Source organism: Xiphophorus couchianus, chromosome 23 (genome assembly GCF_001444195.1).
Source record: "Xiphophorus couchianus chromosome 23, X_couchianus-1.0, whole genome shotgun sequence".
Taxonomy (NCBI): Eukaryota; Metazoa; Chordata; class Actinopteri; order Cyprinodontiformes; family Poeciliidae; genus Xiphophorus; species Xiphophorus couchianus.
In genome coordinates, this window is record NC_040250.1 from 25,606,742 (window position 1) to 25,630,638 (window position 23,897).

Genomic DNA, 23,897 nt, shown 5'->3' on the forward strand with positions numbered 1-23,897 from the left:
AATCCATACATTGCTTTTAAAGTAATCCATGAGAACCTGTTATTGATCCCTGTGCTAACAGAAGGCCAATATATGAACGCTGAAAGAACAACTTCACTGAAGACGGCCCTTTGAAAAGCTGCTAGCCGTTCCAGGTATAAATACATTTAGATCAGTAAATGTACCTGTGACAAGACTGAAGACTAAATGAACACAAATAACAGCTTTCACAAAAGATAAGGCAGTCAGATCAATAAAGGTGAAGTTCGGCGTGCTTTCCAAAGCTCCATGCATTTAGAGACCGCTAAATTAATCAATTGGATACATTCTGTACTGTAGAACATGTCTGCCTCCGTCAGCACTGATGCTAATGTTTTGCTTCTGCATGTAAGAGTTGGGTCATAAGTGAGGCCTGCCCAGTAGGATCCTTCTTGTTGTTATTCAGAGGCTCGGTTCACCTTCAAGGTGGACCTGAAGGGTTTCTTTCACAACGGCGGCCCGTTACCCAGTCAGGTCGCAGAGCCTCGGAGAGTTGAGAGAAAAAAATAATGCAGCGGTCCTTCATTACACGAGGCAGCACTTCCTGTTGCTATGACGACGAACTCTGCCAGGTACAGAACCGTCATCAAGAGACGGTTACTCGCCTCTGTGGTCGTATCACAAAACCTTCGTTTAAAGCAGCTTTGGTACGACGTACAATGTACTTTTGTAAGCCGAACCTCATATTATACCATTATTCGCTGATAAAAATATATCTGGAGTGTTGTTTTGATTCATTTTGATGCATGTTTGACAAATCCTTTAATCTCCATGGCAACCATTCAGCCGTGCAAAGAACCTGGGTGGTCCTGGCCCCGCCTTCGAGGCACAGCTCCTCCTCAAAGCTGCAGTTTCCAAGCAGCCCTCCACAACTCGGCTCCTTCAGACTAGCCAGCAGCAATTAGCAAACACCTGGTGGAACTGTGTATCAGCTGAGCTCATTATAGGAGCTACTTCTCAGAGCAACGCTGGTAAAAACGTTGTTAAAGGGTTAATGGAGGAGCCATGTTGGGATGACTTCCTGAAGGCGGAGTTTCAGAAAGAGCAGGTGCTTCTTAAAGAGACAGAGACCCAATTTCAAAGCGTTAAACTACAAAGTCCAATTTTTTGTAAGTCATTTGTAGGATTTTTCTAACGACTGAAGGTGACATAGTTACATGATTTTAGCTATATGTTATTAGTACCTTTAAAGTACTAATAATACAATATGAAAACAATATTTTTCAAATTGGGTTTTCTATTCCATTCACAATATGAACAATTAACATTGTGGCAAGGTTGAATGTTTTCAAAAAAAAAAAAAGTTAAAGTCACAGCAGGTAGTCGGTCCAGACATTGTAAAGAACCACGTGTATGGCTCATTTTGCTCAAAAACATTTTTCCTTTTTTTTTTTTACAGACAAGACAAAGGTAACATCCAACTTCAAGTGTGTATCCATTCCAGTACTGGGACAGGAAGATGAGTGATTGTGGAAATTACAGAAAAGTCATCAGCTACAGAAAACATCTGTGCACTTTTCATTTATTTCTTGTTGTTTTTATTATTATTACTACTAAAAAAACCAAAAAAAACATAACAGAAGCAGCAGTGTTTCCAGAGCCTTTCCTTCCTGTTCTCATCTAGTACTGAATGTATAAAAGTTTCATGAAGCACTGCTTCATGTGTTTAAATAAATGAGCCGTCTCCGGTGTAAACTACTTCTTATTACCTTATTGTATTCCTGTGCAACACTGTAGAGTAATTAGGGGGTAATTAAGTGGAATCATTGATTAAATACCAAGCAAGGTGGGCAAGTCAATCAGGGTTTGAAACATTTATGTTCTTCTGAAAACTCATTAAATAGGATTTGGAGATTTTTTTTCTCTCCAATTTTCAGAAATAAAAACAAGAAAACAAACTGGATCGATGTGCAGAAATAAACCTTCGGGAAACAAAGAGCTTAAAAACAAGTTGACAAATATCAAAAAGACCAAAAGAACCTGAGTGGATTTAGCCTTTCTTATTATTCGAGCTGCTTTTACAAACATAACATTTCTCCACTCGTTGTAATGAGCCTAAATATTTCCTGTCATTTTGAGGTTGTCAAAATTATTTCTAATCGCTGAATGTCAGAATAATGAGATTATTTTATTGAGACTTTTGAATCAGATCCAGTCAGAACTTTACACACACAAAGATTACCGTGACTTTCAACAATTAGTGAAGACTCAGACGATGACATCACAGTTTTATAAACCTATGATGAGCTAATTGGCCAAATGTAAGTTGGCAAACATATCAAAATGAATTCATATCAATTTTGTTTGACTTTGTTAATGTGGCTGGGAATTTCTTGTGACATCTGAAAACGTATTAATATCATTAAAATGATGAAAATGATAAAACAACCTTTAAAAAAAAAGTTTTTTGTTTTTTTTTAAGGTTGTTTAAAAAAAACAACCTTTCTGCAGCACAAACCAGCACAAAAGTTGCACAGTTGACTGACACCGTATTTCGTTTGAGTTTGTAAACAGGAACTGGTCGGTTGACCTTTTATGACCTCTGGATACATTTCTTAATATCTCTAAACTGACAGCGGCACAAACAAACATTTTTGCAGCACAAACGTTGGACACCAGTTTCGTCGCGACGTCTCACTCACCTTCCCATGTACCGCGGGTCCGAACGGGAGCCTCCGTGTCGCCATGGAGATCAGAATGCAAAACATCGCCGAGGAGAAGGCAACGGCGGCAAACACGAGGCCCCAGGAGAGGTTGCAGAAGTAACAGGAGCTCTCCGCAGACGTGCACACCAACACGTGCACGGAGGCGAGGAGCAGGCACAAGAGGTAGAAAGGCAGGGAGAGCAGGGAGGAGAGCACCGGAAGGTCCACTGCCGCGGCGCTGCTGAGGGCTTCGGGCATCGCCAGCAGTAAGACCAGCAGGAGCTGAAAGGCCAGGGGAGGAAGAGGAGAGGTGAGGGAAAAGTTGGACCAACTTGGATCAAGCTGTCAGGTTAAAAAGTAGGAACCTCATCTCTCTGTTGTGATGTTTATACTTTTATGCAGTCTTAGGTCAGGGGTCGACAGCTACTATCCCGCAATTTTTATTTGCATCCCTTTTGCAGCACACCTGAATCATACAAATTCCTTCATCTCAGGGTGTTTGAAGTCAGTCGAATTTAAGACATTTTAAGATGCTTTAAATCCACCTTGAATGAAATGTAAGCTCTAGTTTAAAGGTATATTTTTTCAGGTACATTTTCAAAACAAGGAGCTAGCAGGTAGCGTATCTGCTGAAGTCAGTTTAAAATGTCAGTTCGATGATCATATTTTATTTAAAATATTAGTAAGGCCCTAAATTACAGCAACTACTCTGTCTCACACAGTGCTTAGACGTCACCCTCTGTAATGTAGATGATCACTGACTGCTACCTCCTCTTGTTTTGTAATTCTTAAAAGAAATCCCACTTAGCTAAAATCAGTTTCTGTACGTCGCTATCTGCATCCTAATTACAACAATGACTGTGAATGTAATTACATGATTTATATGATCCCAGCAATTTGTGAATAGCAAGAAACAATGATTTCATATTTTTTTTAAAAATCTAATGTGTGTGGAGTAAATCAAAAAACATTTCAATTTTGCTTGCTGCATTGAATAACAAACTAACTTTACACTTTTACCCCAGCTTTATTTTTAATGCCAATTCTTGTTACTGGCATTAAAGCTATCAAAAGTTTATAATCTTCCGAGTTTCTCTTTTCAATTTTTACTTCCTGCACTGTTGTGTGGGTTAATGAGCCAAACCAGCACTGCTAAACGGGGGGCCGGGCTCCCCCAGCAGACGCTCTAGGGGCCTCACCTGGAACACAAACACCATTCCTGCGATCATGGAGTACATGTCGTATTTGCCCAGCTGTTTGCTCAGAGCAGAACTCATGGCAGCCAGCGCCTCCAGGTACTGCTTCAGGACTTTTTTGCCTATGTTGGTCAGAACCTCAGAGGTGTTTCCTTCCAGGTAGAGCTTCATCCAGCTCCCATGAGCCTTTTCTGCCACACGAAACTGTTCGAAGCCGGCCTCTGGATTGGACAGGGGGAAAAGGAAAAAAAAAACAAAGTGGAAATATCTTGTTTTTTATTTGTTTTCAAGACGAGGTGATCTATTACTGTGCTTTTTTAATTTAGTAAAACAGTTTTTTCTGAATTAGTCATTCCCTCTTTTCGTTTTTGTCCTTCTGTAGCATTAATCTAACAAAACGCCTGTCTATGCATCATATTCGTTCTTCTTCATGTTCTACTAGATACGATGAATTTATGAATCTTGTTTTCCTGAATGAGGCATTTGTTTTATCAGAGGCAGCTAAATGCACTCATATAGCTGAGGAACTGAAGCCATTAATGCTGGAAAAACTGTGCAAACTAAAACAATAATAAAAATTTAAAAAATAAATAAATCACATTGGACAGAAATTGTCGTGTGCCTAACAAAGACCAAAAACTGACAATCTCGTTTTCCACTTCGGTTCCCTAAAATGCCTGAACGGATCTTTCCATTTGAACCCTTTCATGCATCGCGGTCACTGCAGTGGACAGATATCTGAAAGCCATTTTCTTGCGCTTCTTGTGGATTTCTATGTTATAGATGCTGAAGTGGACACTAGTGCACCATGCAATACACTATCAGCTACTGGCCATCCACTGCAAGTGGCCAGTCTCTCCTACTCTAGACAACTCTAGCAGGTAAAACAATATACTGTATATACTGTATGTATATATATATTTATATATATATACTGTATATAGCGACATCAACTAACCCCTAAAGAAAAATACTACTGAAGTGTTTTCCAAATAATTCTGTATTTGGAGAAAATTACAATTGATCACCTAGAAAAAAATCCTAGAACATTTTTTTTGCTTAACAAAAAAAAATTAACATTTTTTTTTTTAAAGTTCCTACCTTTTCTTTTCTATGCCTTAAGGAAATCAAAAACAGTTTGGAATAAAACCCAGCCATAAAGGATCATAATTCATGCACTAAAGCGTCACAATTTCGAAGCGGCTCTGAACTTACAAGGCCACTAGACGTTGCTTCTAGAAAAACAGACCAATCAGGCGTAACTTTATGAATTAGAAGTGTACTGGTCCCCGTTCTCCTGCCGAAACATCTCCGACCCGTTGAGGCGTGGACTCTGTTCGATCCCTGAGGTTGTGAAGAAGTATCTGCTGACGAGACGCGACCAGTGGACGCTTCAAGTTTAACTTTCAAGGAGGGGCGCCCCCACGGATGGATTGATTGACTGATCGATCGGTAGTCCACTGTTAATGTTTGACTGGACTGAGATCTGTGGAATTTGGAAGACCAAGACAACGGCTCAGACTTGTTGCCGTGCTGCTAAAATAATTCATGGACCTGTTTCAGCTTTGCGATGGGGCGCGTCACCATGCAGAAAGACGTTTTGTCACGACAAAAGCCTCCACAAACAGCCGAGACGCGCTTGTCTTTAATCAGGAGGAAAACCTTCTGACCGTTTCTGTAGAAATCAGATCCGTGTAATCTTATTTACGACTTCATCCGTCATTTTGGACATAATGATGTTCTTTTGAATAGGGAAAAAAATCTATTCAGTATTTTCTTCTTTTTTTATGGTTCTGTGTCAACTTAAAAAAAAGAAAAAAAAGCGAGTTCGCCCCTGGTGAGACCATTTAGCCTCATGAGCAATTTGTCTGGTCGCTTAGAGAGACCGGCTCTGACTCATTCAGCACATCAAATGATGCCACCTCACATTTTACTCCAACGGCTTCGAAGCCGCTCGAAGGTCAGAGCAATTTGTTTCAGCTCCGTGAAAAACACGCAGCATCTCCTATAAACAATTATTTGCAATGTAACACCCATCTCAGCAGCATAAGCATAGACGTGATAAATAGGGACTGAGGCTCTGTCAGACAGAGAGGGTTAGAAGAAATATTAGAACCTTAAGCCGCAGGCATGAATTACACAATATGGATGGCCCCGGCCATGCATCATCCGTCTGAAAGTACAGGGATTGGTTAATGGCTCCTCCAAACGCCCGAGGTTAGAAGCAAAGGAGAGGGAAAAAAAACGCAACATAAAGATTGAAATGCTCGAGACAGGACCCGGGAATGTGGCAGAGGAAGAATTAAATTGGAAAGGGGTTGTTTAAGCCTTGCATCATCATTTTATTTTAAAAAAGGCCTGCTTTCATGTCCTGAAAGTTTTTTCTTGTGAAAAGCAAGAAAAACAACTCAAGATTTTGAGATAACGCAAGACGGGCCGAGTTGGAAAATGTCGGCCCGAGGAGTCGGGGTGGAAAAAAAAACAACAAAAAAAAACAAAATCCAAACCGCACCCCGAGACTCCAAACCCTGAGCACCAGAAGAGGAAGATTTGTCTGACGGGAGGATTATCAAAACACCCAAGGCAACGGTGGCAAACACATCCTGCTGCATAATAACTTCCTGATTACCCGAGTGGACGGATTCAGACAAATCAACACATCCAAATGTAGGTCTACTGAACTTATTTCCATTTTTTTCCCCTCCCATCGCTATGGAAACCCATGGACTAAAATAGAGAGGGAAATGAGGTGCCATTTGTGTTTTTTGTTTGTTTCTAAATGCAACGTTTGCTGTTTGGGAGACATCTGCTTTAGACATGAACACAGTGAACCTGATGCATCATCTTAACTGGGTACTGAGGGGAAAAACACGCACACACACACACACACACACACACACACACACACACACACACACACACACACACACACACACACACACACACACACACACAGGGGTGACTACAGATTGGCAGCAATAGTTAATGCTTCATGATGCAAGCATTTCTCACGCTACTAGCTGTGCTGAGATCCTCAAGATGCGTAGCAGTATGCCCTCCATTGTGCCCGATAAGCTTCTTGTTTATTTGTTTTTTATTGTAAAGTTAGGGTCCGGTTTATGTGGGGTGTTTCTTTTCACCGTCTCATCAAAAGTGGTCCAACGAAGAAACAGCGAGGAACTGGAAACAAGTTCGCAAATGCATGTGGCTAGCTTAAATACATAAATAAAGTTCAAAGAACAGCAACTTGTGTTTTCCGGATTTCTAGCCTTAATAGACTTCCTGTCCTCATGAATGCTTGATGCCGTTGGATATGTAAAGTAACGTAAAAGGGCAAAATGTTTGGGTGAACAAACAATTACGGCACATTTAAATTTAGCTACGTGTAGATAAGGCAGCTCCGACTTCAGCAAAAATATTTGGTAACTTTATTTGAAGGGATGTTCTTAAGACTGATACGACTCTGACACAAACATTTAAGATGAAGGAGTCTTTATGGATGTCTATGACTATTGTTATGAAGCGTCATTCGGTAAATTATGACACTTTTAATTAAAAGTGCCAACTTTGCATTGAAGTGTTTAAATTTACCAGATAATGCAAAGTTGGCACTTTTAACCGACCTTTAATGCACATTTTAAAGCAACTTTGCACTAAAAGTGTCATTTGCCAAATGACACTTCATGACCACAGTCATAAACATCCATTCCCAGATTCCCAGCCTGGTGACCTTTGCTGCATGTCTTCCCTCTCTCTTTAACTACTTTCCTGTCCTGCCACTTTCAGATAAAGACCACTCAAATCATTCGTGAAGATATGAAGATATGAAGAGCATGAATCCATGACACACTAAGGCCACGTTCACACAGCAGGTGAATGCAACCCAAATTGGATTTTTTTTGCCCAACTGAGACCAACATCCAACTTTCTCACGACAGTGTGAACGGTCCGATTCCAATCCATTCACAGGAAAAAAAACGGTCATGTTGCATTTTGTCTGACTTTTATGTCATCGAAGCCAGATCGGACATAAACAGTGGCTGAAAAAACTCAGAATGATGAAAATGTGAAGGGAATCGGATCCACTGAAGCGCGTCACATCACAATGCCACCACATCCAACTACACAAACCGTAGTCAATAATCTACAGAATGCCGTTGCTATTAGTTGTAGTGGCTTTCTTTTTATTCGCTTCATTCGCGTTATGATTTTTGTGCCAATCCTGTTGACTCCCATTGCTGAATAAACTTTAAAATTGATCCACAAAAAGATCCATGCTGTATTACTACCGTAAAATGTGATGCTGTGTGAAATCAGCGTTCCTCTTCTGCGCATTGCGGTCGCTTTGGGATCGTAAACCGTTCACACTGACCTCTAGGGGCTCTCTTCATGAGAGAGCTCTTTCTTTGTATTTCAGTTCTACCTGGCTGCCACAGGTGCAATGTGTTGGAGCTCATCAGCCACCCCATAAAGAGCGACAGCCAGAGATGTCAGATCCCTTCCTTTTTCTCTGGGCCTTGATCTGACGTGATCTTGTCTGTGAGCTGATTGTTTGTGGGGACTTTGGATGATTTTGCTGTGAGCATTTTTGTGAAGCATCAAGTGTCTAACTAAAGTTTTGCTTCTATTCACAGTGGAAGCTGGTAAGGGTTCTCTGCCATTTTGTTTGTTAAATGTTTTCTCCTGTTTTGTGGTTGGCCAGGGAGTTCAGGTTTTGTACTTTTTCTTTAGTTCTCCTCTAGAAAGTGTTTTTACTTCATTAATTAAAAGGGTTTTTTTGTTTGTTGTTTTGGCCTTGGAGACCCTGAAGCTTAAAGCTTCCCTGTGTTTGTTGTCTAATGTGATTGAGATTTTACTTGAACTGTAAATTAAACTATATTTTGCTACTGACACCAACTGTTTAGGTTACTTTTTTGTGTGTTACACCCAGTACCAGAACTTACCCTTAGTGGTCTTTGGGGGTGGGGGGTTGTAACAGGGTTTTATTTGTAGCATGAACAACAAGCAAATACCTAATACTGCAATGATAACTGTGATTCAACATACCGCACAGCTCCAACAGCCTCAGAACACTAAATGAGGGCAACATTTAAATCAGGAGTATTGCTCAGTGTGAGGCGACACGTCTAACCCGGTGAAGCAAACGGCTCGGCACAAATCCATCACCTCCAGCAGGTCAGACGTGATTTTTAAAGCCGCCGCCGATCTTTGTGGATTCTTCTTCAGCCGTGCGCGTGATTTCAAATCGTCCATTCATCTTCCAAATCAGCGATTTGTGAAAATGAGGACAACATCTACAAACTTAAAAAAATAAATCGCTGCTTTAATGCTTACCAGGGATCTCTGTGGGATTAATTAGAATTCATTCCGTTTTAAGCTAGTATCGGTTTCATGTTCTCTCTGTCGGCTCCTTCACTTGTGACACCTCTCAGACAAAAGAACGATGAACTTCTGGCTGTTTAAACAGGAAGATGGGAAGGACGTCTGGAAACAAGGAGGAAGGAGCTCAAAGATTGGATGTCTCTCAGAAACCGTTTGTTGGCGAGACATAAGTAGATGGATAAAAACAAATACAGGCTGGGATTTGTGCGAGTAGTTCTACAGAAATGGGAAAGGACTGAAGTTGAAGAGCAGACTACAGATTGGAGACTTCCCTGAGGTGGTTTTTACATTTAAAAGGTAATTTATTCAGGTACAAAAAAGCTGTGATCAAAACAGGTTTACTTAAAACACCCAGCTCCTTCTGGAGTTGAGCAAATCCAGACTGATCTTGTTGAGCTCAGGCTGCTACAATTGTTGGTTCTTTTGCACGGTAAATTGAACAGGCAGATGAATACCACAGCTTGTTTTTAATTACACCTTCCTGATCATTACTGAGTGGGTGAGTGATATATATATACTTTGTTAGATTGAGAAAAGAAATAGGGTTAAACAAGTGTTCACTTCTTCTTGGACGATATGGCTGAGAAAAAAAAACGTATCACGACAGAAGCATTTCATATCAGTCGATATCGATAATTATCGATTAATTTTTGTTGTTGTTGTTTTGAACATCTTAAATACCGCCAAGCTGGTGGCATAATCTTTCTTGTTAGCCACAGTTTTCACTCTACACCATTATTATTTATTTATTTTTTACATTATTACTATTATTTTTAAATGGTTTTCAGTTATGAGAAACGGTGGCAAAACATGAAACTGCTGCTGCGCAAGTTTGTCAGCAGCTTGTTGCTAGGTGACCAAACAGTGCGTGGGACAATTGATACCACCAACCCAGCTTGAGCACCTAAAGCATCCATCTCCCAGAATGCTGCGCGGTTCTGGATCGGAGATCAATGAATATTCCACATGTCGAATAGTGAATATTCCATAAGATGTGTTATGTATTGATACTGATCACATGTTTATCGCGATATTTATTGCTAATGATTTATTGTCCACTCCTATTCAAACGGAAAAGCAGTGGCAAGCCAATTATTTTGTTCTTGGTTATGTTTTTTCTTGTCTTACTGGTTCCTTATTTTCTTTGTTTTTTAAAAACAATGTATTAGAACAACCAAAAAGAGTTTTTGTTCATCAGTGTGTGGAGCAGATTTATGGAATGGATTCAAAAACAGTACAAACATAAACCAGCTTAAAAAAGCTGTTTAAAAAGGAGCTTATTGGGAAATACATTCTATAAGATGAGTGTTTCCAGGACCAAAAATGCTATTGATATTAAAAATGTATAAAAAAAAACCAACATAAGATCTTGTACCTTCTACTTGCTGCTTTTTGAACAGATAATGTAAAATTTCATGTCAATTGGGCATGACAATTTGTTTAATTTATCTATTTTTCTTTCTCGTTTCTTTCTCTGTTCGAAATAAATAAATAAAATTAAGTTAAAACACAGTTTCAAATAAATAAATATCAGAGTCCAAAAGCATAAGAAAGGAGGGTTAATGAATCCCAATCTGAATTAAAAAGTCTGTTTCTAAAGTCAGTTTAACGAAACGTTTAAACTTTGAAGACGTTTTGATGGACTTCGCTTCTCATTAAGGCCTTCTGGAGACATTTCCCATCTTTGCAGTTTGACTTGAAGCGCTGGAGGAAACAGAGTTTTAACTCTTTCTTTTCCCACACATGCCAACAATCGAGCATTGTTATTAAAAAATAAAATGAAAAAAAACAACAAAAAAAACGTTTGCACACGTCTCTTGGTTTTGCACAGCAGCAAAACCAAGAGATTTTGGTTTACAAACGCGAGCTTTCCCCAAACCGTGACTTTCTCCAGCATCCATTTTAAGCCCTCAACTGCTTTCTGGACGATGAAGAAAGAAAAGCAATGAAATAATTGTATTAAACTTTTTAAATATTAGATGAAGGAGATATGCTGCATTCGATTCGACTTGAAAGCTAGTGGAATTTGCAAAATTAAAGTCTGAAAAGAAAAATTAAGTAGCGTCATATAAAACATGAGCTTTAAGTGCTTTGGACTTTGGAATTGCTTTTGTAGATTTTGTTGTCGCTAATTTTAATATCATAACGCCAATGCATGAGAATTTGTCTTATCTTTGTGTGTCTGTAGATAATTTATCTACAAATTAAATTTGTGATGATAGTTAGGACACAAGTGCTCACTCCTGCCAAGCATTAGGCTTCCTGAGACGTTTTAGTGCTTAAAAACTAAAGTTTAACAGAGCATTGTGGTGTAAACCTAAAATATGCAAAATGTGAAAAAGTACCTGCATGGGAGAGACTTTAGTTAATATCTAAATGTCCCCAATTTCCTATTTTCAAGCCTAGATGGAATCATTTTTATTATAAAAAAAATACAAATGACTGTGTCCATAAGTATGATAATGATACAATGAATATGCTTATGTGGTGACAGAGCTCATTTTATTCATGGCAGAATAAATATGGAAATGAAGTTCAACATTTTGATGGAGGCCGAGATGAAATAATGGAAGCTTGTATGTTTTGGTTTCATTCACATTGGCGGGACTTTTCTGACTGACGCCGACTGAAACACTCTTCACTTCAAAAACGATTCCATCGGGCGAGAAAGAATTGCACTGCATTTTGTTCTGGCGTAAACTAAGCCCTTTAAAATCTCCCCCAATAACCTCGCAGGTGGCGGTGTGAGCAAAGTGTGGAAGTCGAGTCTGTTACAAGACAAGTCCCGAAACGATGCATCGCAACAACGAGACGACCCGTCGGGTGCGAGGCTCTCTGGAAGAAAAGTTTCCTGCCGCCTACCTTTCTGGTAGTCGGGCGTGCTGTCTCGGAGCAGGCAGCTGAGCTGGTGGCCGTTGAGATGCAGGAAGCGCAGCTGGTCCCGCAGCGGCCGCTCCTCCAGCACGCCGGGGATGACGCGGCCGACGCTGTTCTGGGGCACGGGCAGCCCCAGGCCCAGGGCCAGCGTCGGGGCCAGGTCGACCTGCTCCACCTCGCCGGGCCTCTCCATTCCCGCTTCAGGAAGAGAAGACAAAAACAAAAACAAAGGGAGGCGATGATGAAACCAGACGGAGATGGGCTGACTAGAGGCCTTTCTTTTGCTTCTGGAGGAACAGCATGCAACAGTTAAAAAGTCACTGCAACTCTTTCTCCCAGACAGAGTTTAGGATGTTTGACTTGGTCAGTTTGGACAATTTTCAAAGTAGAAGTAACAGTAATAACAATAATAAAAAAAATTCTCTGTGAATTTTTCAAAGTTTTTGCAGAAGTTTGGCTTTAAATGTAAAAAAAAAACTAGGGAGACAGATCACAGACGGACGAACAGATGACTCAGACTAATACCAAGGGCTAACACCAATATCTGCTATTGAATAGGCCTGTCACAATAACTAATTTTGCTGGACGATAAATTGTCTCAGAAGTTATTGCGATAAATGAAAATATTGTTATTGAGACCATCTTCAAGTAATATAATGGTATTGGCATTATAACAATGCAAGGACGCATTATCAAAGATCAACAAACTTTCAATTTTAATCAACACTTAACACTGGAACTGGAAGACATTTTAAAAATTCAGAATAAATCAAACAAAACTACAGAAACCACAAATAAAGTGGATCATAAATTCTCTGAAACAAAATTGTCCTTCAAAAAAGAAAGGTCTTGTTGAGACCAAAGAACCAGACTGAAGATTTTTATCATCCAGTTTTTGGAAGGACAGAGAAAATTCAGGCAAATGGGAATTATTGAGCTTGTTTTAATTTACATGAAATTAATTGAGGTACTGCTTCGCGACAGGCATACTATTATCCTTGGCGGTAAGACTTTATTTGACGGGGTGTTCTTAAAACTGATATTACACTGTCATAAACCTGACATAACACCTGCTATGAATATGAAGGAGTCTTCATGCATGTTTGACTGTGAATGTTTACACAATGACACTTTATGACAACAGTCAGACATTCATAAAGACTCCTTTATGTTCATAGCAGGTGTTATGTTACATTTATGACAGTGTCATGTCAGTCTTATGCACACCCTGTCAAATAAAGTTACCAATTTTGCTGTTATGGCCGATAACCAATATTTACAGATATTGTCTACATTAAACTCCATGATCCTGCCCTGCTTCATGATGACTGCCACATCACCAAATTTCTTCTGTCTCGTCTGTAAACGGCCACAATATGGAAATACACATTGGTTGTTTATATCAATACAACCTATTGAGCCGATATCAATGTGTAAAAAAAAAAAAAAAAAGGTCGCCTAATGCCAATGTTATTACGGTACATCGTGCATCCCCGATTCAGGCGATGGGTGTCCAAACTTTTTGTCATGCGGGTCAAAAGTTCAGTACAAGGGCCACTAATGTACTTTTCAATACAATCTGCATCCTGCTGAGTCCCGTTTATTTGTATAGCAGACTCCAGCAACAGGCAGTTCAAAGTGCTCTATGTTATAAAAACACAATACAGCAACAAATTACGAAGCACGCAATAAACATTAGATTTTGTTAAATGGAATCATCAGTATAACCAAGAAAATACTAATCAAATATATTGATCAATGTTCCAGTGATTACGAATCAAAGGCAACTGCAAAATGGTTTTCAGTCTTGATTTAAAATGTTCCAGCAGTTTTGCAGCTTTCTGGAAGTTTCTTCCATACAAGAATATTAGATTGGTTCTGGTTCTGGCAATGCAGAGCAGAACCCGAACCGGAAGGCCTGAGTGGTCTGGAAGGTCGATCCAACAGATCATTACTGTGTTATTCCGTCTAATCCCAGGTGTTTCCAGCTCCTGTAGGAACCCCTGACACCGCCTCCTCTGTGGGTGTTTTCGTCCCTTAACGCCACGTCCTCCCAGCAGTGGCAGCTGTGTAAAACCGATCACCAGCACGCATATTTCTTTCTCAAGACAAAAGCCACGGTTTTCTACTACAGTCACATTAAATAACTCAACTTTCTGTCTTGTTTTTACGCAGGTTTATGCCCCTGCACACAAAAGCCAGGACAAACCAGGACAAATTTACAGAAAGAAAAAAGGAAGTCCTTGTCTTGGAGTCAGAAATACAGCAACAGCAGTGGTGAAACATCCCACGGCATTCAATTACTAGGGAGCCTGATGAAGTAAGACGAATTAACGGAGCGTGCCGTTGTAGTCGCTGCTGCTCCGCTACTTCTGACCCCTGAGCGGTGAAACTGTGAGCAAATGGAAGCAATGTGAGAGGCTGGGGAGAGTTGAAAACTTCTCATTTTAATACATAAAGGCAGCCTGCATCGTGCTCGTGGGTTAGAACTGGGGCAAAAAAAAAAAAAAAAATAACGTTTTAGGAACCAAACACAATACGACAAATCACCCCCGTCATTATTCTCATATTAATACCCATGAGGGGGGCTGTCAGGACGGCAACGGCATCAACAAAATAGGACGTGAATTTAATCATCATCATCATTATCAAGTGAGCCCGGGATGTTGTTTTTCAAAGCCCGTCGTCTCCTGTCAAGCGTTTCGTTGTTGACAATCTGCTTTCTGAAGAGAGCTTCCGACAGCAGACAGACAGTGGGAGTGCTGTTCTCCCCCGCCCCGTACTGTCTGCGTTTGAGTGAAGTTTTCAGGTTGCAGCGATGAATTAAACTTATGCAGAAAGTCTTTTTAAACAAACAGAGGAGCTGTCAGGAAGTGAGACCACCGCAGATTAAAGACGGCCACGCATTTCGGAGCTGGAGGCTTATTTGGACAGCGGTATAAGCCAGAAAACGATCCGTTTGAAACTATAAGGAGCTACAGTCACACTTCCAGAAACTAAAAGACGACAGGAAGTGAAACCTGCTTTAAGATGTTTAGTACTAAGTTGCAGATTTAAAGTTTCGTTGTTGGTTGCAATTATACTGCCAGCTAAAGCAGAGGGAAGGGAGTCTTCTTTTTCACAATCTCTACGCTGTTAACAACAAGCAGAGGGTCTTTCTCCATTATCGAATCGCACACACTAACCTGTGGAGAGCAGGGTCTTCAAATCCAGACCTGCAGGTCCTGCAACCTTTAGATGTGTCCCTGATCCACCTGAATCAAACGGCTGGATCCCCTCCTCAGTATGCAGTACAGTTCTCCAGAGACCTCATTACTGGACTCTGGTGTGCTGAAGCGGAGACACATCTAAAAGTGGCAGAACACCAGGTCCTGGAGGCCTGGATTTGAGGACGCATGCTCTGGAAACGTAACGCTCTTTGGACGACACACAACGAAGGGACTGGTATTATTGTTAGAGATGCAACAAGTAAACTGCCGGTTGGTCAGAACCAGCCAAGTTTCATCTTAGACGGTCAGAAACTGAAAAATCAAAACAAAACAAAAAATCTGTGAATACATCATGTGGAAGAGTGAGCTAAGTACGTCAATAGATAGCTTGCTTAACAGCTTGCAGGATATCTAGATAATTAGACAGCTAGATAGATAGATAATTAGATACACACTTAGATAGCAACATAGCTAGCTAGATAACTAGTTAGCTAGCTATCCATTATCGAACCCCCACACTAGCTAGCTATCTAGCTATCCATTTATCTAGCTAGCTACACAGCTAGCTAGAAAATTTGATAACTATATAGCTAAATAGCTAGCTACTGTTGAGGAAAAATGATTATTTTTAGTGCTTAATACAGTTAATCTTACGGCATGTGTAAAAGGTATATTGAACACTCTTATTTTGAACAAATTTCTTAATTTTGAACAGGTTTGTGTTAAGGATTTAAAATTAAACCAGATGGGCAAGCAAATGCAGATCTCTCAATGGGGCCTCCTGCTGTGTTGCCAGAGCACAGGAGGCCGTAAAATTGCCATCTCCCCCAAGGCATTATCATTTGGGCCTGGGAGAGAGAAATCTGTTTTGTTCACAGAAGATCAAAAGCCTTCTAGAAACCAACATCTGGGATGGTGTGAAACTGGATACAACATAGAAGGTTGAAACCACTAACATTTAATTTCTAAGACATTTTTCTAAGTATTAATACCATGTTTTTATTGAAGATTGTATTATCTCATTTTAAAAAACTACTAATCTAGTAAATGATGAATGTATTTGAAAATTGTACTATCTGTGACTATATCAGAATCAAATGGAAATTGTTTGAACGAAAATGTTTTGTTTAGTAGAAGATTGCTCAGGAATTATACCTCATTTTGTTCTGTTGATTTTATGTGTTATTTTTGGCAGGACTCAATCTTTTGAGGTGCTGACTGTAGAGGAGCAAAACTGGGGTTTGTAAAGATAACCTTTCCTTGAACCAAAATCACTGAATTTAAGTTTCTTTGGAGAATTTATGTAAGGAGAGACAACGGAAGAGACTTCGGATTTCACAGACATCTGTGAAATCTTATCTCATGTTTCTCTCTAACCAAAATGACCGCAGAACCACAGGGGGTCAGGACGCAGCTGTTGGCTCTTTTGTTTTACCAGGGAGCAAATGGCCTTTGATCTTTGCCGTAAAATTAGGGGGAGTTTCTAAGTTTCTCTGAGTGTCCAAGGTAGCTTCCAGTTGGTCAGCCGGAGATACGCCTTAAGTGAATATATTAAAAAGCGAAGACACACCTTCAGTATAAGACTTCGTGTACAGGAGTAAAAATTCAGAGAGCTGCCACTATTTTTGTTTTTTGCATCGCTCTCTCCAAAGACGCGTCTTTGTTTTGTTTTTTGTTTGTCTTTGTCTTGTCTGTCTTTGTCTGTATAAGGTAAAGAATGCATATCTCTGTTCCTCTGCAGCTTTGTTGTTGATTCATACGTTGCTTTGTATGGGATTAAACTCTGTGATTCTGTGACGTCAACGCGTATTGTTGTTTCCTTGTGGCTGCACGTCGCCCGCTGAGAGGACCCGGAAGTTTAAGGAAGAGAGAGCCAAACGTTTTGTCCAAAGTTAATTTATAAATTATTCTTCCTTAACTCTACCTAGATGACAGGAAGGCCATTATATCCTTTTGAGCTTTTAGCATGGAAACATTTTGGTTTCAGAAAGGTTGGAGGTTTCTGTACATCTCAGACTTAAGATAAGAAACTCCACTATCCAGAAAAGATGATTCAAAGAGGTTGGTGTTTTAATAACTTCAGCTAATCGTAGTTGCATCTCTACTTATCGCTTCACAGATTTCTAACACACATAAAATTCTCCATTTTGCTCAAGAACTGGAAATGCATTATGTAAACTTACATCAGAATCAAGTGTGCTAATACTGGGGCGTGCTGTGGTGGCGAAAGGGGTTAGCGCGCCCCACGTTTGGGGTCCTCGACGCGGACGTCGCGGGTTCGACTCCCGGTCCCGGCGACCTTTGCCGCATGTCCTCCCCCCTCTCCTCGCTCTCTTTCCTGTCTGCCTACTGTCGCAAAAAATACAAGCCACTAGCACCGCAAGAACTCTTCGGAGAAGAAAATTGAGAAAAAACAAAGTGTGCTAATAGCTTGTAAAAACTACCACCCTACATCAAAAGGTTATGCAGCCTCTGCTCTTGCAACATGGTTAATTAAGCTGTTTTATTTGATAAAAGATAAATTATTACTAAACGCATGAACAATGTGAAATTATCAAATACAGTCACAAAAATTTTAATTGTAGAAATGTAAAAAACAAACATACATATTAACCCAGTTTGTAAGTGAAATAAAGATAAAAAGTGGAGGACTTTGGGCCATGATGGAGTATCCATGCAGCTCTCTTTATTTCTTTTAAAATAAGGGGTGAAGACAGACCACTGTGTTCAAGTGCTCCAATTATTCACGTCCAGGCCTGTGGCCGCTGTCTCTCCGTCTCCCTGGATCAGCTAGTGTGGAATCAATTCCCCACAATCTTTAAAAGTAAAGGATGAAAAGTAATATTATATATAATATAAACTCTTGCATCGATTAGTTAGACTTTATGGCCCAGTAAAGAGTTCAGCTTTAAGCCAGTTGGCAAACTCTACGTAAGCTAACATTCAAACAATTGTTTTCTTAACGTTTGTGTTAAAAAGTTGGAAGAAATTATTAGGAAAACATTATTTAAGCACCTATTCAAGCTTTTAAATACTAAAACGTGAGTCAACTCTGATTTCTTTTTTCCTGTACAGATCTTACTGAGACATCTTTCAAAATGTCCAATTGCTCACTTGAAAACAAAAAGACTCTCGACATTTTAATGTAGAGAGACAAAATATCCATTAAAAAATGGTTCGTGGGGCATGTCGCGGTGGCGTAGGGGATAGCGCGATCCATATTTGGAGGCCTTGAGTCCTCGACGCGGCGGTCGCGGGTTCGACTCCCGGACCCGACGATATTTGCCGCATGTCTTCCCCCCTCTCCTTCCCCGTTTCCTGTCAGCCCACTGTCATATAAGGGACACTAGAGCCCACAAAAGACCCCCTGGAGGGGTAAAAAAAAAAAAAAAAGGTTTGTGTCTATAAGTGAAATATTTATTTGATCCCGAAACACATTCAGAATTTTGTCTCCCACAGATTAGCTAGATGCCAGTGTTACACAGAGACGTTTCAGATCCACAGTAACAGAATCAGTTTGTTCCACTCCAACCCGCTATGTTCCTGGAATTGCCTCCAGGAACATAAGCTGGAAGATTGGTGGGAATTGGACAGACTGATATCTTTTAACCAGCTGCTATAGGTGGTGCATGTACATCCGTCCTTCTAAGGTTCGCCGTTGTAGTTCCACATGGTTCAGAGGCGGTTTAGGAGAAGGTGTTGTGATCAGTAGAGGGCAAAATCAAACTCTCTTCCTTTAAGCTCTGGTGCCGTTTTTTCTGCTCGGCGGCCAATTGAATGTGAAATCCAGGAACGTTAAAGATGGGTCATGAATGAGTCTTCCAGCATGGCAATAAATCGAGATAAACAGCTAAGACAACAATGGAGTTACCAAAGACGAAGCACATTATGGTCGTGCAGGAAGTCCGTAGCTTTGAGTTGCTAGGCAGCAGCTAAGAACCTGAAGTGATCTGGAGAGTAGCTGTAAGGAGGAATGGCTCAAAGTCTCTCACCACATAAAAATAAAAATGTCTAAAAATTGAAAGATGCTGAGAAAACCGGCAAAGCATCAAAAAGAACCTGCCCTGAATACTTATTTATCTCCCCCGCTGGATATTCTTAAAGGTACAGGCGGAGAAACCTGAATGGGTTGCTCTCTTTTTATTCCCATTTTGAAGAGCAGTTAGGAATAATGAGCCTCTAGGGTCACATGGCTGCACCAAGAAAACAGAAAGTTGTAGATTACCACTTGAATTTCACTGACTTGAATCAACTTTAATCAAAGTAATGTAAGAATTTAAAATATTCTTCATTAGATTTAGTTTGTAGGAACTGCAGTTTTTTAGGTAATTAAGTCCTACAAGCTGCTTTTTAAAAACATTCCCATCTTAAATTAGGCTTCTTTAAGACACCAGTTGCATGAAGAAGCATTTAATCCTATTTCTGACCTTATTGATCTTTAATCAGGCTCTCATGGAACTAATATTGGAGAAAATAGTAAAAGAATTCTGACAATGCAGACCGGTTTTTGGTCTTTCGAACATCATCGACTGGAATGTATTATTGTCAAAATTAATCAAAATTCTTATGATGAGAAGTTCTCATGATATCAATAAATGAGAAAAAATAAGCGAGATATTTATAAAAACAATAATCCAAAACTTTCCCCGCTGAGCAAAGACAGCTGTGACGTTACAGACCCCTCATTGTTATTTTATGTATTAAAATATGAATTACTTTTAAGGCTTTTTACGCCGCACCTGAAAGTGCTGAACATCCTTAAAGTTACTTCCAATCCCTATTGCTGAAGGGGAAAAAAATAAAGTTGAATTGACATTGAAATATTACATTTAAAACTTTAATTATAAGGTTCAACATGTAACAATATGATACTGGGAGTCCATTCTCATTGCACTGTGTGTACAGTCCAGACCGTGAAGTCTCCTGGTGTTTAGTTAGCAGCTAGTTGTTGAACTAGCTTTAAGACGTACCTTCCACAGTTTATGTGAGCTAACGACTGAGTTTATTTTTCATTTGAAAACGGTGCCAAAATGTTTATAGTCTTTTTCTTTTGGATCCAGGACAGTAAAGATAGAGGCAGAGTCAGACACACTTACCTAAATATACAATAGTCCTAGAGATGTCTGAATAAAGTGGATTTGCCTGTCAGGGTCCTCCCAGCAAAGTCAATTAAATGTTCTGCCAATATGCGCTTTTCTTAGAGACGCAATGAGATTAAAGAGTGAAGCCCAGGTATTCGGCAGGCAGCGAGTTCTGACACGGGGGAGCATGTGCTAATGAAAACAACAGGGAGACAAGCGCTCTGCTAATGGCCCCTCATTTGAAAGAGTAGCCATTTATGTTAATGCGGCCGCTGATTTCATAAACCAACACATTTCCATGCCGCCGTGTTTACGTCGAAGGAGCCACTTAGTGAAAGTCCTTACCTTACGAGATTATGGTACATTTCATTAGAGAGCCTCCCTTTTGATGAGTAGATTTTAATCAAACCTTGAAGAAATTTTACAGCGTTTCTACGAGCAGTTAGCTGGGAGAGGGGGGGCGGTTCTCTCAATAACAAATGGTAAAGTGAGACCAAGTGTGGCTCTGAAAACTTTTAAATGCACCAACACACAAAACATTTGGTTCTCCCGGTACACCATATTGACTTGGACAATAAAATCTTGAAAAGGAAAAGCCTTTGGGACAGCTGTGGAGAAATTTCAAATAGACTCAACATTCTTTCTGGGGACATCATCCAAACTTTTAACTTGGAGTTGAAGACTTTTAAAACCTTTTTAAGACCTGTATGAATGGAATTTAAGACCTACATCTCCACACAAATAATGTTCTCCAGCCAACTGGCAATAAATTTCCACTTATCGACACAAAAAAGCTACCTAGCCAGCTAGCTAGGGTATTTTAACAGCTAGTTAATGGTAGCCTCAACCATCTGAAGATGTTTGAGTGCAATTTGAACTTTTGTCTGACAGAAAAGTCCCACAAGAAGAACAAAACAAACAAAAAAACATAGAATATACTAAATTAAGACACAATTTAAGATCTATTATTAACATGTTGAAGCTCAACTTACTTTTAAGACATTTTAAGGCCTTAATTGTCGATGCATTAATTTATTACTTTTTAAGGATGCTGGGACGCCCTGCAGCTTTCTAATGCCGTTACTCTAAGAAGAGCAGAACCACATAGGAAGCGCAATGTTGTGATGAGTTCAGTATAAATAACAGTGCATTGCTTTGCAGAATTGGTGAGTTCATGAAATTTTCAGATGACTAACGTATATTTGCTTGAATAAAACCTCATTTGGCGTTTATTTCCCAATTACCTCGACCACGATAGATCAAAACAATCATCTAAAACACACCAAGCTAATCATTGAAGCTCTGCAGGACTCAGTGTTAGCAAACATCAGCAAGCGAATAATTATCTTGAATGGTGTAGAAATCAAACAAGCAAGGGGAATTTCAAAAATAGAAGATCTAATTATCACAATCCCACGTTCACACTTAACCTCATTCATCACTTCAAGGAACACTTCTGCTAGTGAGTCTTAGCGCCGACGACGTCGTTTGTCACATTACAGCTGCCGCAACCTCATCTGGGAGCGAACGGGGAAAAAGGGTGGTTTTCGATTTGTAACAGGAGGCAAACCCTCCACATTTTACCATTTGGCTTACCTTTTCTTTTAAAGGCTGGACTGATGAGCACCAGAGCCGTGTTGACTTCTGGCACCGAGGAACCCCCGTGGCTGCCAGTCTCGGTCATTCCGTGGTCTCCGCACAGCACCAGCAGGTAGGGCAAAGATCCCTCAGCCTCCTACGGGGAACCAAACACCAGGGTCAACGGCCGACCTTTATGTGCGCCAACGCGAGAAGACGTCTCCTGTTCCGAGTCTAAAATCCACAATATGCTCCTACATCCTGTCGTTTACTGAAATAAATTTTAAAAAAAGAAAAAGACATGCTGTCTGAGGGATCATGATGCTGTTATGGCAGCGGCGTTCATCAGCATTAAATTATTACTTCTGAAAAGGAAGTCATGACAAAACACTCCAGAGCATTGTTGCCATTAGCCTTGGAAGAGACCAAAAAACTAAATTACTGCAAACGCAGCGAACAAACGCATAGGGCGACCCGTTTGTCGAGCATGACGGACTTTGACCAGGCGTGAGTTGTTCCTTAAGTGGATTCCCTTTCAACTTGAGTCGGGGGAACCCTCAGTCGACTACAAATTCAACTGGGAGGCTTTATGAGTCACAGCACAGTGGCCTGAAACTTGAGATACTTGAGATGTTAAGAAAACAACTGTCCACAGATTCAAACACTCTCAGGAGACTTTTTAGTTCCCACACAACAATCGCAGTTTCATCTGAACTAAAAGGAGTGCATTGAAGTAAAAAAAAAAAGCTTAAGTTAGCTTATCTGTATTCTATCGCTGGGAGTGGACTAATCATTTTTTTACTTTAATAGGAGACATAAAAGACTGGTGAATGCTCTAAACATGCTGCAGAAAAGAGCCTGACCTCGGCTGCGTTTTAGAGCCCCGATGGCTCGTTATAACCCACACTCAATAAGAAAATAAAGAAGGCAACCTCCTGTTCTGGGTGGTACCTATTGGAAGCTTTTATAAATGTCACAGGGTCCAGGGGAGCCAACACAACACCTTGAGAACAAGTACAAAGCACCGCTGATCCCGACCCGGTCTCTCCTTTCAGCTTACAACCAGACACAATTAACTTCTTTTCCTCGCAATGAAAGCCTAAAGCTTTGGGGGCAGCAGAGCGTATTCACCAGAACAAGCAAACTCCGTCTAAACAGTGTCCAACAGCTGACATCTAAAGCCTGGGGATTCTACTTAACACTTTAAACAGTTGGGCAAAGGTAAGAAGTATTTACTGGCATAAAAAGCTGGAATTACTAACACAGGAGCGAGTAACACTGAATCAGAACAGAAGCTCAATTTCTGCCGACGTAACCTCAATAATCAAGGGTGTCCACCAGGGTTCTGTCCTTGGACCAGTTCTGTTTGCCTTTGATTTAAGTTCTATATCTTCATTATGGACCCGGAAATCCCATCTTGATGCTGATGGCACAGTACTGTTTTCTTGTGTGAAATGTTTATTTTTAAAACTTTAACCTGGAGTGGTAAAAAAAAAAAAAAAAAGAAGAAAAAAAATCAAAGTTTAAAAAAAAAGAAGAAAAAAGTCAAAGTTAAAAAAAAAAAGAGAAAAAAAAGTGAAAGTTAACTTGACCAACTTTTTCTGTTGGCAACTTTGTGATTAAGTGTCAGACAACACAAAACACAAATCTGGGTACAAATTTCTCCAAATCTGAATGGTGCAAGAATGTTCTGAACATAACGAAAGGCCAAGATGTTCACTGAAAGCACACAAGCCAACACAACCCTAGCTTTTCTCTGCAACTACTGTACTGTGTTGCTGCTGAATGAATTCATCTCCTGTGCTGTTTGTACTAGAACCTGAGCACAGAATGGTCAAAAGGTGCCATCTTTCACAACAATCAAAGGGGTGTTGATGCAATCTTGGAAAAAAGTGGAAAACGTCTATGCAC

General features: G+C 40.1%; 1 protein-coding gene across 1 annotated transcript in view; it reads right to left on the reverse strand.

Annotated features, from left to right (window-relative positions):
- pigg (phosphatidylinositol glycan anchor biosynthesis class G (EMM blood group)) overlaps nt 1–23,897 on the reverse strand; it is a 116,004-nt gene that overhangs the window by 54,136 nt on the left and 37,971 nt on the right. Inside the window, exons 5-8 of the mRNA XM_028008399.1 lie at nt 22,005–22,143; nt 12,104–12,316; nt 3,863–4,080; nt 2,661–2,945 (exon numbers count right to left, since the gene is read on the reverse strand). Coding sequence (XP_027864200.1) covers nt 2,661–2,945; nt 3,863–4,080; nt 12,104–12,316; nt 22,005–22,143 — 855 coding nt within the window. The remainder of the gene's footprint in view (nt 1–2,660; nt 2,946–3,862; nt 4,081–12,103; nt 12,317–22,004; nt 22,144–23,897) is intronic.